The following is a 17734-nucleotide window of genomic DNA, read 5'->3' as shown; positions in this document are numbered from 1 at the left end:
CCTCACAGTAATCTTTGCCAATTTCAAAAATGAGCAGTTTTAGCAGGCATTTCTATCATGTCACACAGTGATTTTGTACTTTTCTTTTTATACCTACAAAAAAGCATCACCAAAGATTGCAGGTTGAGGAACTCCAAACCCTGTTTCCCAACAGATTTCAGAGAAAGCAAAGAAACTTTCCAGAGGCTATTTTAGTACATCCCACTAACAACTGGCAGGGTCCATGAAGATTGAGCTACATTACTGACACCAAGAAAAGGGGCATTTAAAGGGAAAATGTAGAAAAATATCTGAAAGAGCAAACTTGTCCAAATCTATACCCTCATGATGGGTTATACTACAATAATACTCTGTCATGGCTCCATTGTGGCTCATGGGATTTGTAGTTCAAAACATCGGGATGCAACCAGGTTAGGGAAAACCATTTTTTTTCCTTTCAGAAATGGCCTCTTACCCCAAATACAGTACTGAATACAAAACCTAGCAGACACTTAGCTTATTTTCCTATTCAGAACAAAATACGCAATATGCCTGCCTTTTTAAAAATTGTAATGCATCAGCGTGCTGAAATCAAGGGGCTCCTCCCGCACTGCACACATCGGGGAAAGGTAAATCTTTCAAGAGGAAACAATTGAGGAGGGAGGAGGAAGGCAGCGCTTATCGCCGTAGCATCGCAGCTGCTCTGCTGCTACAGGGGGAGAATCCGACACTTTGGCACAGAAAGCCAGCCAAAGGTGAAAATGAAGCCCCCGTGCGGGCAGGGGGAGGAGAGCGAGCCCCAGAGCAACAAAGCGGAAAAAGGTTTCGAAAGCACAAAGCCCAACTCCGGTAACAAAAGCCCCCAGGCTGCTCCTTAGCCAGGCGCTCCGCCGGCGCCGCTCCAGCAGCTTCCCTCGGCGGCGCTGGTGGCAATAGCGGGCGCCGCCCCCTTTCCGGGCAAGAACCGAGGGTGGGTCGGACGGTTTTGTTCTTTGCAGCCAGCCGCTGCAGCCCCTCCCGAATCCCCGCACAATACTCTCCATTTTCGGAGACCCTGCCCGAAGGGGGCGGCTGCGTTTCGCCGCCGCCCCACACAAAAGCGTGTCCGCGGCCCCTGCCCCACTTGCCTCCCGTCCTCACCGACCTTGAGCTGCATCGGGCGCCGCCAAGGTTTTGGTCACCGCCTTCCACACGTTGCAGCCCAGTAGGCAGAGGAGAAGTGCCGCCGCCGCCGCCGCCCTACTCATTTTCCCCCTGCCGTGGCAACCGCGGCCGCTGCCGCCGGGAAAGGAAGAGGAGGCGGGGAGGGAGGGGACCGTCGGAGCCGCTGCCCAAGAGGAGGTAGGAGGAGGTGTGAATAGAACGCATCAAAAACTGGCTTCCTCCGCGTGGCCCACCGTGATGCCCCTTGCCCATGCCGGAGGCTGCCGCTTCCGCTGGAGAGGCCGCATTGTCACCTTCGCGCTGAGCGCCGGCACCGCTGCGCGGGCCTCGGTTGCAGCACGACGGCTGAGGGGGCTGCAAGGGGAAGCGAACAGCGGGTGGCTCTCCCTAAAGAGGCAGCGAGGCTCCTCCACCATCCTCAGTTTGCTTAACCCTTCCTTTCTCCCTTGTACAGCTCTCCTCAATTCAGACAAGACGAGCCAGCCAGAACCTCGGAGCTCCCCCTGCTGACTAGCTCGGGGGTCGTTTTCACCATCGCGCCCCAAAAGCCGAGTCCTTGGAGTGAGATTGAGTTAGTACTGCAGGAGTTAAGATGCTGATCTATTTAAGAACATACAACTTACCTATAATACCGTGCAAACAAAACCACTTTATTTTGGTGTGTCTTCGAGTTAGTCTTAATCCTGGAGACTGCCTGGACAAGACCCTGCGATTTTGGGGTTGGAATTTCAGAAACAGTTGGCCATTTCTTGCTTCCTACAACTGAGACAAAGTGATTGGCCCAAGGTGAACACGAAACGAAAATGGGACTACATCTGGTTTCCACCCCAGTGTTTTAACCCTTTACAAAAACAAACTGGCTATTCGAAGCACCTAGATTACCAGAACAAATTTCTGGGGAAGATTCATTGGACAGCCTATCAACAGTTAATGTTGCAATATTATCCTGGGACAGGTATATTTGGCTTCATTTATATTTCTATCATGTAAAATGCCAACTTTTTTTCAGACAGATTTCAGCATTTACACTCTGAAGATATTATGCAATCATTTTTATGTTATATGTATATATTTTTTTAAACTTATTGTTAATGGCAATAGCACTTAGACTTACATACCACTTCATAGTGCTTTGCAGCCCTCTCTAAGCGGTTTACCCCCAACAATCTGGGCCTTCATTTTACTCACCTCGGAAGGATGGAAGGCTGAATTAACTTTGAGCCTGGTGAGATTTGAACTGCCAAATTACAGGCAGCCGGCAGTTAGTAGAAGTAGCCTGCAGTACTGTACTCTAACCACTGTGCTACCAGAGCTCATATCATAATATCACCAATCTGTTTCAATCAATTGTTCACAGCAACAGTTTACAATATTAGTAGAAAGCAAGGTGTAAATATTTTCATAAAAATTAAACATGCATTCCATAGGTCGCTGACATCATACATGACATTTTTGCCATTAGCTGTGAATGAGAGATTTGATTCATATTTAACAAAGTCAACATTTCCTGCACCAGTATACACATCTGCAAATCTCTACTTTTGAGATACAGAATATAAAGATAACAATGGATGAGGTTGTGTATTGGGTGAGCATGAAAATAATGTGCAACTTCTCCTTGCACACACATTTGGATGGAAACATTCTAAACTGGCATGTAAATGGAAAGAAATAAATTTGAAAAAAATGAAAAGCTGGGCAAAATAAAAATTATTAATTTCTACCTAAAACTATTCCCAATATAGATTATATTTTAACAGTTTCACTTTTTCTCCCTCCCTCTCTTCTTTGCCCTCCCTGCACTTGACTCCAGAACAACTTTGAACAGATGTTCAAAGAACAGCTTAAAATAGAAAAACAAAAGATCCTCAAGCTGCAAATCAACTAAGGGTCCCATCAGCACCCTATCCTTAACAAGACCAAGGAGAACAAGGCCTAGTTTTTAGAGGCTTCCAGGACAGCACCATGTGTTACAATATGTGAACTGCCCATAGTCAGTTTGGAAGTTGAGCTAGTGTCCCCATGGAATAAGTATCAGTGAATAAGTGTGGGGAACTCCGTGGATTTCCGGGACAAAATCGTTCCTGTTCAGCACTAATCTCATTTTGAGTTCCCATCATCCTTGACAAGCCAGTTGTATGGGCAAGAGTTTCTTACAGCTACTGTTAAGTATCCCTCCTTTAGTATATTTTTTATTGTTAAAATTGTTTTTAGAAAGGAGCTCGCAATCTTTGCATGGATATATCCTGCATCTGCTCCTATACTGCAGCAACCATACTAATTACTATATGGTTCTATTTTTTGTTTCCATAAATTAATACTTTTTCTTTCACATTTTCCTCTTTTTCTTTGCCTCATGAAACAAAATGGCAAGGAAGTCGCCCCCCCCTTCAAAAAAAGCTTATTTCTTAGGAAAAGGTCACATAAACAATATTTCAGTGCCTGGAAGTTGAGTCATAGCAACTGGACTTATTTTCTTGTTGGTTTGAAATGTTTCACCGCTCATCCAAGAAGCTTCTTCAGTTTGAGCAAGTTGGTTAAGGGAACCTGGGTAGGCAGAGAGCCGTTGGAATGTACCAACTTCTACAAATTGAATGGTAGGTGATTCCTGTAATCTATTTTCATGCTGTCTTTTCATATTCTTACCCAACCTCAGGGTTTCTTCCCTAAAGTGCATGTTGATGAAGATTCTCATTCATCCAGGCAGAATTGTCTGAACACTGAGTCATGGCAACTGTACTTATTTTCTTTTTGGTTTGAGATGTTTCACCGCTCATCCCAGCAGCTTCTTCAGTCTGACCAAGTTTGGTAGGGGAATTTCAGGCAGAGAGTAGTTGGAATGTACCAAGTCCTAAAAATGCCAGAGAATCTTCATTGATATATTGTCATGCATTTTGTGGAAGAAACCCTGAAGTTGGTGAGGGAATATGAAAATAGCAAGAAAAGTGGCAGACTACAGAATCACCTATCATTCAATTTTTAGAACTTGATACATTCCAACGACTACCTACTCAGATTCCCTTAACCAACTTGCTCAGATAGAAGAAGCTGCTTGGATGAGTGGTGAAATGTCTCAAACCAACAAGAAAATAAGTCCAGTTGCCTATAACTCAACTTTCTAACTGGAAAATTCTACCTGGATGAATGAGAATCTTCACTGAAATATTTCACTGCAATTTCTTTTTCTAAATTTTAATAGAAAAGTAGATAGCTGGAAGAAGTACCTAGGAATGTTAGAATTGCAATAACATGGTAGGGACAGCAATGATTAGAAAGGTAGCATCAAGAATTGTTCTGTCCTCACTACATATTAGTCTGTGTGCAGCTTGACATGTAGTTAAAAACCCACTTATCCTCCAATAAAACAAGACCGTGTGCGTAGATCCGAATGCTTTATTGAAAAAACCGGTATGGTGAAAGTGGGGAAAAAGGGGATAGATACAATGAGAACCAAATGCAAGATAGACAGTATTAAGTTACTGCTCAAACAAATATTAATAAATACAAGTAATTTAAAACTCAGCAGTGATGCTCTATGTGTGGGATGTGGGTTTGTCCTTGGATGACCATGTGCCACAGATTAAAATGGATTCTTTGTGCTTTTGCCTTTTCCAAATGCTAAAGGAAATTCAGTCTGGCTTCCCAACATGCATTTGTTTTGAGAGTGCGGCCTGATGAGTAAAGAGGTGAGGTCAGCTTCAAACAATATACAGTGGAACCTCAGGTGACAACCATAATCCGTTCTGAGAATTCGGTCATCACCTGATTTGGTCCTTACCAGAGGTGTGGAAGGGAAAATTGGCATGGAACAGCAAATCGCTGCAGCTGTGTTTGATTGCCATCGAAGCACCCATTCACAACTAGAGGTAAGAAATTTTGGTTGTCACCTGTTTGTGACCAGAGGTTCCATCAGAGGTATTTGTCTCTCTGGCCACTAGATGAGACTAGAGAGCAACAACAGTATATAAAAGTTTTATGCTGGGCATGACACTCCCTGTCTGGTACAAACTGATACCACTATTTCTGAGATGGTAGCCTCAGGTGAGCTGCCAGTGCTTTTTTGCTGATATGGTTGTCAATGAGGTGGTGCCACTGCAGTTTCTGATGAGGTTTCTGGGAACCTGACAGCAATCTAAGTCTGGAATATAATATCCCACTGCTAGTTTCTCCCTTAGAATTGCTGAGGTCATTTGATATATATCCAACACCATTCTGTTGAATAGATACTGTAGGAGACATTGCAAAAGACTGGTTCAATTGCTTTGTGAAGTTTGCTGTTGTTTGTGGCATGGCTGTAGGCTGCTGTGCCATTTGAGCTATGGTGTTGTCCACAGGTTCTGAGGTATGAATGCCATAGATCAGGGGGTCAAACTCAAGGCCTGTGGGCTGAATCCGGCCCGTGGGGCCAATTTGGAAATATCAAGGGACTGGCTCGCAATGCCTTTGGAGGCTAAAATGGGCCATGTGCAACTCCCGTGCCATGTTTTCACCCTCCATGGCCTTCTGCAGCACTCTTCTGGCTCAAAATGGGCCCAAAATGGGATACAAATGGACTGAAATGGGTTGTAAAACAGGCCAAAATTAGCTGGAAAACGGGTCTAAAATGGGTTGTAAAATGGGCCAAAACCAGCTGAAAAAACAGGCTGAAAATGGCCAAGAAAAGGCTGAAAACAGGCCCAAAATGGGCTGTAAAACAGGTAGAAAATAGCTGAGACAGTGTGAATATGAGCCCATAACAAGCCAAAAATGGGCCAAAAAGCTGGCTGAAAAATGGGCCAAAATATGCCAAAAACAGCTCAAAAAAGGACCAAAAATCCATCCCGCTGCCCCGCAGAGGAGAACTATAATGCTGATGCAGCCCTCCAAAAAATCCAGTTTGACACTCGTCATATATGGACTTTGGGGACTGGCAAGGAGCAGGCTATAGCTTGTTCTTTATTGTTAGGTAGGTGTCATCTCTGTGGTCTCAAGGGAAGAGGGGTGACCTGGTTGTCACTATCTTCTTTGACTAATCCTTGCTCTGTCTTTCCTAAAGGGAGTTTGTCCTTAGTAGATGTTTCCACCTGATTGTTATCTTCCATTTTTTGGAACACTGTGCACCTTAAATGACCTTGGTAACTGTCACAGGTCATGACAGGAGGAGCTGTGAAGGGACAAAGCAAATGGCTGATATGCGGTGATTCCTTTAAGAGGATTTGGTTTCAGAAAAAAACTATCCTGTAATCTGCAACTCTTACACTGCAAAAACATATGGACGACACAACTCGACCAGGGCAAAGCAATAGACGCAATCTACATAGACTTCTGTAAAGCCTTTGATTCAGTGGTACACGACAAACTACTCCTAAAAATAAAATCCTATGGTATCTCTGGACAACTGAATAACTGGATAGAAGCATTCCTGTCAAACAGACAACAAATGGTCAAAATCGGGAGCGTACTATCAAATCCAGTACCTGTCAATAGTGGTGTTCCCCAAGGCAGTGTTCTAGGACCAACTCTCTTCATACTCTACATAAACGACCTCTGTGATCATATTAAGAGCAATTGCGTTCTCTTCGCTGATGATGTAAACTGTTCAATACCACAGACAATACTGCTACCCTACAAAAAGATCTTGACTATGTATCAGAGTGGTCAAACAAATGGCAACTTCAAATCTCAACAAATAAATGCTCTGTCTTACATATTGGCAAAAAAATCAGAAAATAAAATACAAGCTGAATAGTCAAGATCTTGTTGATGACTCAAGCTCTGTAAAGGACCTTGGAATACTCACCTCTAATGATCTAAGTGCTAGAGCCCACTGCAACTACATAGCCAAAAAGGCATTAAGAGTTGTTAACCTAATCCTACGTAGCTTTTTCTCTGGTAATATCACACTACTAACCAGAGCATACAAAACATTTGCTAGACCAATACTCGAATACAGTTCATCAGTCTGGAACCCACACTACGTATCTGATATTAGCACAATTGAGAAAGTCCAGAAATATTTCACAAGAAGAGTTCTCCACTCCTCTACTCATTGTAGAATACCTTATGCCACCAGACTTGAAATTCTAGAAAACCTTGAATTACGCCGTCTTCGGTCTGACTTAAGCATGGTATATAAAATCATACATTGCAATGTCCTACCTGTCAATGAATACTTCAGCTTCAACCATAACAACACAAGAGCACACAATAGATACAAACTCAAAGTAAACCGCACCAAACTTGATTGCAGGAAATACGACTTCAGCAATAGAGTGGTCAATGTCTGGAATACTCTACCCGACTCTGTAGTTTCTTCCCCAAACCCCAAAAACTTTAACCTTAGACTGTCTACTATTGACCTCACCCCTTTCCTAAGAGGTCTGTAGGGGCGCATAAAGCGCACCAACGTGCCTACCGTCCCTGTCCTATTGTTTCTCTTATTCTTTTATTTTTCTTATATGTACCCATTTCATGTATTCACAACTATGTATACATTTATACTTATTATCTTGTAAACAATTGGCAAATCAAATAAATAAATAAATAAATAAATAAAATAAATAAATAAATTGGTTGTTGCTTGTCTGGAAAATAGAAGGACGTCTACTCTCTAATGTGCTTATGAACATGCTATTAACAAAGGTTGTACACACTTCCTAAACAGACATCTCCTTAGACCCGCCCTAAGTCTAATTTCTGATCGTATGGAACATTGTGGGCAGGGATGGGATGCTACCGGTTCAACCCGGTTCTATAGAACCTGTAGCTGCGAAGTGTTTGGCCCATCTGCCTGCCTTGGCTCTAGGCTGTCCTTTATTTCCTGCTTTTCCCTCCTCAGTTGCTTTGCTTGGCACAGCTGAAGTTGAAAAAGCAGGAAATGAGGATTTTCAAACGCTGCGCACCTGAGCACAGCGCTTGTCAGCTGTCCAGGTGGCACAGCTGATGATTTCTTGCAAAGGCTGCACACATGATTGTCCACGGTTCAGAGAACCAGCAAATCGCTCCACTGGCTGGCCCCGCCCCTCCCTGCCCATTCACTTCTTACCTGGCATGCGAGCCATCCAACTTGCCTAGTTTGGTAAATTGCTATTTTTCCTTTTTTTTTTCCTGACCATCAGCTGTTCTGCTCTGCCAGGAGATTTAGAATAACTAGAAAGCAGGAAATCCTTGCATTTCTTGCTTTCTAGCTAATCTAAAAGCAGAGATGAACCTTCCTTAGGACTGAAGCTTTTCAGTGCAGACTCAGGTAGCCGATTGCAGATAGATAGATCTCTAAGTGAATCTGTGATTCTGTGAGCAACTCAATCTGCCTGCCTGCTTTGCCTGCTTTGGGGTAAAAGTTGCTCTTTTTTATTAAAAAAAAACACCAATATTTACATAAACATTTATAATATTTACATAGAAGCCATGCCCTCCCACATGACCACCAAGCAATGCCCAGTCAGCAAGTTATGCCACCCAATCACATGACCACCAAGCCACACCCATAAATTAGGCCACACCTACAGAACCGATTGTTAAGAAATTTGAATCCCACCTCTGATTGTGGGGGACCATTGATCTGAGCTCTTGCCTTGTGGATTCGTAAAATATATCTTCCTATGAGCAAGACTATCTGAGTCTGAGGATGAACTCTGGTGTCAGATGCGCTATGCGGTTCAAATGTGGGTGATGAATCACTGCATCTAGCAGGGATTTCAGATTTATGGTCAGGGATCTGGTTGCATTCAATAAGAGTTGGTAAAGTCAGGTATGTTTTGCCATTGACCGACTCGATTTGGTAATCAGAAGTTCTTTTCTTCGCTGTCTCCACAATTCTTGCACAAGTTTTTAAGGAATATGGAGTGCTGTCATCAAAAGAGGCTGAGCTGGCTAAAAACATGTTACTTTGGTTGTCTAGAATGGCGTAAAGCTTAATAGCTTTGTCTCTTTGGCCTGCTGGGTATACTCTGACTAAACAGATTTTGGAGCAGAACTTGCCATCTGCAATCTCTTTTGTATTGATTTCTGTTGTGATTGTAGCAGAGTATTTTTCCTTCCTGTTGCACAGGCACTGTAAGTGTGTTGTAAAGTCCATGGTGCTGGCCTTGGGTGCAAAGCTGTGTTGTGGCCTATGCTGCCACATTCCATGCATTTTACACTGACCTTACAGTTGTTGGCAAAGTGAGGGACAGATGAGCACTTTTGTAGCAAATGTTTGCTTTCAGGAAAGCTTTGCGGTATTCCATGGACTTCTCCCTGAAGGCTCTGCATTTTAGGAGAGGATGTGGCTTCTGGTGTAGAGGAAACTGCTTACCAGGATCTCTGATCTTAGTTTCTATGTGAGAGAAGCTGGCAGACCTGAAGGGAATCTGGAGGAGTCACATTAGTTTTGTGGACTGCTACTGAAGGCTTGCAAGGATTATATTCTGAAGGAGCAGCACATGACAGTGTGAAACAAGAACAGAGAAGAGGGGGAAATGGAACATTGTACTCTCTTTAGTATTTGGAATCACTGCTCTTGTAAGCTATAGTGTTGTACAGTGGGGTTGACACCTCTGGCTGTGTCAAGAAATGCAAGTACTTGCAAGTTCCCTTCTGACATAGCTACTTGAAGTTCCATTAATAAGTTGCCAAGTTCCCTAGGTTTCTGATAGGCTCTGTTGGGTATTTTACGAAAGCTATCAAGTCTTTTGAACAGTGAATTTTCTATTGCTTCTGCTGAGCCATAGCACTCATCAAGTCTGTCCCAGACTTGTTTTAAGGCCTGTTTTGGGGTAGTTTATTGTCCTGGAGTGCTGATAGATGTACCAGTTGTTACACCGGTTGAATCCCACCACTGCTCGACATGCAGCTAAACCCACCTATCCTCCAATAAAACAGACCGTGTGCGTAGATCTGAATGCTTTATTGAAAGAACCGGATATGGTGAAACTGGGGAAAATAGGTATACATACAATAAGAACCAAATACAAGATAGATAAGCTGCTGATCCAGTTCTACAGAGGAAGTATTGAGTCTATCATCTGCACCTCTATAACTGTCTGGTTTGGTTCTGCAACCCAACAGGACAGACACAGACTTCAGAGGATACTTAGGACTGCAGAAAAAAATACTATCAACCTGCTTTCAATCAAGGACTTATATACTGCACGAGTCAAAAAGAGGGCTGTGAAAATATTTAGAGACCCCTGACATCCCAGACATAAACTGTTTCAACTCCTTCCCTCAAAATGACACTCTAGAGCAGTGATCCCCAACCTTTTTGATGCCACGGCCCGGTACCGGCATCAGCTGGGCGCCGCGGCCCGGTACCGGCATCAGCTGGGTGCCGCCATCTTTTTTTGATGAAAAAGTGCTTCCGGTGAGCTTTCTACCCGGAAAAGCTCACCGGAAGCACTTTTTCATGAAAAAAAGATGGCGGCGCCCAGCAAGCCAGCGGCCCGGTGGTTGGGGACCCCTGCTATAGAGCACTGCACACCAGAACAACTAGACACAAGAACAGTTTTTCCCCAAAGTCTGCACTACTATTACTATTAATCTTCTCATCACTCCTTATCACCCATCCTCTCTCACTTGTGACTGTGTGACTATAACTTTGTTGCTTGTATCCTTACGATTTTTATTGACTGTTTCCTAGTATGATTTGATTGCTTATTGTACCCTATGACTATCATTAAGTGTCGTACCTTATGATTCTCGACTCCTGATGAATGTATCTTTCTTTTATATATACTGAGAGTATTTACACTGACAAATTGCTTGTGTGTGCAATCACACTTGGCCAATAAAGAATTCTATTCAATAAAGTATTCTAATATTGAGTTACTGCTGAACATAACAGTTAATAAGTACAAGCAAATTAAATCTCACCAGCGATGCTTTGTATGTGAGATGTGGGTTTTCCCTTGGATGACCATGTGCCACAGATTAACATGGATTCTTCTTTATGCTTCTGCATTATCCAAATGCTAAAGGAAATGGAGTCTGGCTTCCCAGCATGCACTTGTTTTGAGAGTGAGGGCTGATGGGTAGGGAGGTGGGGCCAGTTTCAAACAATATACTTGATATTTGACTAGCTACTAGATGGGGCTAGAGAGCAACAACAGTATATAAAAGTTATATGCTGGGGCATGATAAGAACATACAATACTCTGCTAGCAACTAAAGCAGGCAGATTTGATTAAACTGTTATTAAAGCTGCAACCCCCCAAAATTTCAGAATATGGTTTAGGGCAGGGGTCTCCAACCTTTTGGACCTCAGGGACCACCAAATTCATAATTTTAAATCCTGTGGACCACTAATATGAATCCAGCATGTTGCTCACTGAAGTGCCTGGACTCCCACTGACAGGATGGGGTCCTTCAGGATTAGCTTGTCTGCCTATTTCTGCAACCTTAAATACGTAAAAAAATCATTTGGACCTGTTTCTCACATAAAACAAAACACTGGAATCTCTCATCTTTCTTTCTCCCTCCCTCCCTCTCTCTCTCCCTCTCCCTCTCCCTTTCTCTCTCTCGTCTCTCTTTCCCTCTCTCTCCCTTTCTTTCTGTGTATCTTGTCTCTCTCCCTCTCTCACTCCCCTTCTCCCTCTTTCTCTCTCTTTCCCTCTCCCCCTCCCTTTCTCCCCTCTCTGTGTGTCTTCTCTCTCTTTCCCTCTTTCCCCCTTCCTCTCCCTTTCTGTCTTGTCTCTCTTTCCTTCTCCCTCCCCTCTTTCTCCCTTTCCCCCTCTCTCTTTCTCCCTTTCCCCCTCTCTTTTCCCTCCCTCTCCCTTTCTCCTCCCTCTCTCTATATGTCTTCCCTCTCTCTCTGTCCCTCCCTCCCTCCCTCTTTCTGTCTCTCTCTGTGGGGGGAGGGAAAAGAAAAGAACCTCTGAACTGGTGCTGGGTCGTGGAAATCTAATGTCCGGAGGCTGACAAGCCACGTGCTGAAGACCAGATGGCTGGCAGAGAGATGGGGCAATCCTGCAGTCTCCCTAGCCAACTTGTGTCATGGCTGCTGCCTCCTGCCTCCATGCATCGAGGAGGCCGAGCAGCAACAGGAAGAGTGCGGACCTCCTGAACTGCAGGAAGTAGCTGCCAGTGATGCCCTCAGGTGAAGATGTTTCCAGGGGGAGGCTTGACCCCTCCCGTTAGGAGCTGCAAAGTGCTCACCACTCCTCTGGCACTCACCAAGCCGCCTTTCCGCTGGGCGTGTGAGTGCTTCTGGCGAGGAGGAAGAGAAGCATGGTGGGAGGAGGCTTGGCAGCTGCCAGAGGGGTGGTGAGTGCTTTGTGGCACCTGAGGGGAGGGGCACCCTCCTCTCGCAGGCCAGGGAACATCCAGGAAGGACTCTGATGCTGCGATCTCCCACACACTAACCTCCCCATGTGCATCAATCCATCCACCGCTGGTATCACCCCTGTTGCAGACATGGGTGCACTGCGGACTACCAAAATTTTCTCATCAACCACCAGTGGTCTGCGGGCCACCAGTTGGCAATCTGATTTAGGGAAGACAGACCTAAATTATGTTTTATTATTAAGACAACAACTGGTTTCATTTGTAAATTCATTCTGGCCTTATTTTCCATATCATTCTTATGCTCTGGATTTTTAAACCTATGTTCAGATCCACAATATCTTTTCCCATATCACTTTTATAATCTAACACTTTTTAAAGCTCCCAAAACACTTTCAAAACAGAATCTTGGGCTCTGTTTTGTTCAATAATACTGTGTTTCCCCCAAAATAAGTTCCTGTCTTACATTTTTTTGCCACCAAAAAAGGCATTAGGTCTTATTTTCAGGGGATGTCATCCACTGACTAACTTCACTTGCGTGCATCACCCCCGGCCCCCTTTTCACTGTTCTGTGGGTGGCAAGGCTTTCCTGAAGGCTTCTGCAGCCGATAACAGTGCTCAGGATCGATCCAGAGCTTTGTTATCAGCTACAGAGGCCTTCCTTGCCAGCCTCGCTGGCTGCAGAAGAAATGGGCCAACAAGACAGGTGTCGGGATGTGCAAGGCCTGGCTACAACTGTCCAAAAGTAAGTAGTAGGGCAGCTTCACCCCCATCCCCACCCTAGCTTAATTTTTACTCATGCACTCAGGAGTGGGCAGGATCTTAATTAGGCCTTATTTTGGGGGTAAGGCTTATATTGGGCGCACGTGTGAAAATCAAGCTAGGACTTATTTTCAGGATAGGTCGTATTTTGGGAAAAACAGGGTATCTGTTGTTTTTTATATCTTCTGCAATAAGTCAAGCTTACAAGTATTGTTTGAATATATTGTTCCCAAACAGCCTTAATTTCTTCAATAGTCAAATAGTGTTGCTCCATTGTTTTAATGGATCTGTTCTCCTTTAAGAATAAACTTCTTGTTTCCTTCAAGACCTCTTTTATTATCTGCTTATTTTCCAACCAACGCGACTTTCTCATTGGAGGATTTCTTACAATTAGTTTGAAAGATTTCATATCCTGTTGTGTAACAATTTAAGCATCTCACGGGAAATATTTGTTCAACACCATCTAGACCAGGCATCCTCAAACTACAGCCCAGATTTTGCAGAAGCTGTGCTGCAGAGAGAGAGAGAGGGAGGGGTGGGAGGGAGGGAGAGAGCAAGAGAGAAAGAGAGAGAGAGAGAGCACTCCTAAACAACTTAGCACTCGACAAAAGCAATAATGTTTGTGATTCTGCACAACTTCTAATTTTCTGCTTGGCTTTCCTCTGCAACAGGTTGCCATCTTGTTAATCTGCCAGTTTGAATTGAGTGTCATGGAGGAAAAGAAGCAAATGATTGGTTTAAACAAGAAGCTTGTGATATTGCAAGGGATACATGTGTCTTAATGATGTAGCTCTGCTTTATCAATGGTGATTTCATTTTGCAAATTATGCAAAGACTTAAAATTATTGCTGCTGTTTCTCTTCTGTCTGAACTACTCAGGATCTTCCATCTGAATAAGTATTTCTGTGATTGATTGCAAACAATTGTTTTTTTGATAGATCAGTTAGTTCCATGTTTGGCTAGTGGCTAGAACCTGGCTCCTTGAACTCTGAATGGGGCAGGAGTGAGGGGATGTGGAAAGAAAGGTAGAAATGAAAGGACGGGGAGAACTATAAGGACGATAGGAGTGGCAAGTTGTCCTGAGGGGAAAAGCTGCAGTGGGATTCTGGGCTGTGAACTGTGCTTCTGCTGCCATAAGAGAAATGACAATCCTAGTTTAGGGCATAGCTCAGGAATGCTGTGTTACTGATCCAGCTGCAGTTTTGGATTCACCACTTCTGGCTAGAAAGGACTATTACCTTAATTAAAGCCTCACAAAATGCACAAGATGTGTCATTGTGTTTGGACTAGGTGGCCTGGTCATATAGAAAAGGGACAAAGACCCAATGCTCCTTCAGGGGTAAAAGCTGCAATGGAATGATCTGGTTTATACAATGTGCTTCATTTTGGCCTAACAAAGCCATAAAACCCACAACAACCTTGGATACAGTAGTTCTTGACTTATGATGACAATTGGGACTGCGACTTCCATCACTAAATGTTGCAGTTGTTAAGTGAGTCACACTCTATTTTATTATATTATTTGCCATGGTTAAATGAATCATTGGGATCATTAAGTGAATTTGGTTTCCTCTATTGGCTTTGCTTTTCAAAAGCCCTCTGGGAAGGTCACAAATGGTAATTATGAGACACTGGGTCACTACAATCATTGTAAATATATATGCCTAATGCCAAGTACCCACATTTTGATCACATGACTGTAGGGATTCTGCAATAACTATGTGTGACGACTGGTCATAAGTCATTTTTTTTCAGCACCATTATAACTTCAATTTGCCACCTTTAAATCCGTATATGACTGGGGGCCTCATCTTTTTCCAAGGCTTTCTACCTATCCAATTTGATCCAATAGATGGGATGTATTTCAGGTCTCGCGAGCCAAACAGTGTCGACTGCCTTTTTTCTCTGTAGCTCCTACCTTATGGATATTCTCCCATCAGATTAGAATGGCCGCAGGCCTGTTGGCTTTTGGGAAAGCTTTAAAAATTTGGCTATGTGTCCAGATCTAGGCCTCGGAAAGTATTACAAGCCTGATAACTTGGTTTCACTATTAGTGGATTAATTATCACGGCTATTGTTTGTACTTATTTATTTTATGGATGTTTTAAATTGTTTTATAATCTTAAAATTGCAACCCAACAGAATTACTTGGTTAAGTTGGGTGGCTATAGAAATTGAATAAATAAGTAAGTAAATGACTATTAAACAAATAGTCAAGCCTACTATTTTTTTTTAATATAATCTGCCATATTTTCTCCCCAAAAATTCATGTCAATATTCCACAAAGAAAACAAGAACACTTAAAGCAAAATAAATAAATAACATTTCTTAAAAATCAGTTTAAGTTCTATAAAACAATTTTCTAATGTTTTACAGAGAAGAACAAATGTAACATCTCTCACACATGCTAAATATAAATCTACTGTACTTGCCTAACAAAGGACATTAGCCAGTATGTGCAATCAAAACTTCTAAGTCCAAATGGGACTCAGTAATGAAATACTTCTTTAAATAAAGAGATTGTATTTTAATATGAGAATTTAGCTGTATTATTTCAAGATATTTACATAAGATGATTAAAACATTAAACTGCTAGTATATTTATATGCATTGAAATTGCTGCTTTTTCCCGATTTACCATTGCTCATTTTGCATAATCAAGCCAGCAATAAACTAACAAACAAAACTTATGGCTATGTCATTAGGCAACATATGTACCTTTAAGTAAGGAATAAGCAAGAAATAAAATCAAAATTACCTTGATATATTGAAGTGTGAAGGCCTCTGGAAAACCAATGATGGAAAGAATCTAAAAATAATATGCAAAATGATTTATAGCACTACTGAGGCTGTAAATCAGGAATGGACAACTTATAACCTTTGTCTGTACTAGTAGTAGTTGATTAATTGATTAGTGTTATCACAACATCACAATATAAAATAAAGTATGAGCCAGCAGTGTACAGCAGCTGCCAAAAAAGCCAATACAGTTCTAGGTTGCATAAACAGAGGGATAGAATCAAGATCACATGAAGTGTTAATACCACTTTATAATGCCTTGGTAAGGCCACACTTGGAATACTGCATCCAGTTTTGATCGCCACGATGTAAAAAAGATGTTGAGACTCTAGAAAGAATGCAGAGAAGAGCAACAAAGATGATTAGCGGACTGGAGGCTAAAACATATAAAAAAGGGTTGCTGGAACTGTCTAGTATAATGAAAAGAAGGACTAGGGGAGACATGATAGCAGTGTTCCAATATTTCAGGGGCTGCCACAAAGAAGAGGGAGTCAAGCTATTCTCCAGGTCCAGGGCACCTAAGGGCAGGACAAGAAGCAATGGGTGGAAACTAATCAAGGAGAGAAGCAACCTAGAACTAAGGAGAAATTTCCTGACAGTTAGAACAATTAATCAGTGGAACAACTTGCCTCCAGAAGTTGTGAATGCTCCAACACTGGAAGTTTTTAAAAAGATGTTGGATAACCATTTGTCTGAAGTGTCCTACCCCTGCTTCCAACTATTCTATTCTAAAATGCAAGATCTAATTTCAGGTAAAATAGATAAAAGAAAATACAGTAATAAAATACATATGAGATAAATACAAGGTACATTCAGATAACCATTACAAGATACCTCAATCTGTTTGATATAATGGGTTCTTTGATCAACGACCTTAACTAACTTATCAATTCTGGTCATGATGTATAGATTAGAATCCAGGAAGAAATGGACAATGAGCAATTTAAATCCCAGTGGGATTTTCTTTCAAATAGGAATGTTAAATGTCTAATCATAAGAGGGGCATGTAGTTAACAATCAAAGAAAACATTAACATTGTCTTCAGTGGCTAAGGCAATATATACACATCTTCTCATGATATGACAGGTGGTGGAAGCACCGGCCATGGAATCCATCTTCAGTCAGACTCTAGGAGAGCCCTTCCTTGATAATTGTGTCCATTTCTTTGATAGATATTTTTCAAATTGAAAAGTAGTTTTTTTTCTTAGTCAACCAATTTAAAAATCAGTTTGTGCACTGATGTCTATGACTCTCTGTTTAAAAATTTCCATTGCCTGAGAGGCAATTGAGAGTAAATACTAGATGTTGTGATACTACCATGCTGTGAAATAACTTAAGTACGTCGGCTTATTCAGAAATTGGACTGACCCATACTTATTTTTCTGCTAAACTTATCAGAAATGAGGAAGGTGATAAGCTGCCTGGGAAAGCCAAGAGTAATAATAAAAACCATAAAAAAGTGAAAGTTAAAATATTTTGGACATGTGATGCGATACCCGGAAAAATGTGGCATACTTCATTTAATCTTCCAAGGAAAGATTGAAGGCAAATGAGGTCCAAGCAGAAGAACATCATGGCTTCAACATATAAGGGACTGGTTTGGACAAAACTCAACAACACTTTTTCATGCAGCTATTATAAAAATAGAATCACCAACATGATCGCCAATGTCCGATGATGGATATGGCACAAGAAGAATACTTATTTTTCTGCTGAATCTATTTTGGGAAGACTAATGAGTCCATTGAATTATTCCTCTGACAGTATGTGAAAATGTTAATTATTATTTGAT

The 17734-nt window shown here is 42.2% G+C and overlaps 1 protein-coding gene and 1 long non-coding RNA gene across 5 annotated transcripts in view; one reads left to right on the top strand and one right to left on the bottom strand.

Annotated features, from left to right (window-relative positions):
• FAM171A1 (family with sequence similarity 171 member A1) overlaps positions 1–1240 on the bottom strand; it is a 108844-nt gene extending 107604 nt beyond the window's left edge. For 2 of the 3 annotated variants that reach the window (XM_026681361.2, XM_026681362.2), the window contains exon 1: positions 1124–1240. In XM_026681361.2, coding sequence (XP_026537146.1) covers positions 1124–1226 — 103 coding nt within the window. In that variant the 5' untranslated portion in view covers positions 1227–1240. The remainder of the gene's footprint in view (positions 1–1123) is intronic. The other variant, XM_087946774.1, reaches the window with a different exon arrangement.
• Positions 1208–16233, top strand: LOC148128851 (uncharacterized). 2 transcript variants are annotated; one of them, XR_015745880.1, is made up of 4 exons: positions 1208–1320; positions 3556–3740; positions 4768–5009; positions 13815–16233. It is a non-coding gene; the product is annotated as an uncharacterized LOC148128851 (long non-coding RNA). The 2 variants fall into 2 exon arrangements; XR_015745881.1 differs by lacking the exon at positions 3556–3740 and adding an exon at positions 1598–2098 and having other exon boundaries at positions 1245–1320; positions 13815–14148.
• The last annotated feature ends 1501 nt before the right edge of the window (positions 16234–17734 follow it).

This window comes from Notechis scutatus, chromosome Z, assembly GCF_049901735.1.
Source record: "Notechis scutatus isolate UNSWTSFEM ecotype Mainland chromosome Z, rNotScu1.2, whole genome shotgun sequence".
In the NCBI taxonomy this organism is placed as follows: Eukaryota; Metazoa; Chordata; class Lepidosauria; order Squamata; family Elapidae; genus Notechis; species Notechis scutatus.
This window is presented reverse-complemented; position numbering and strand designations above follow the sequence as displayed.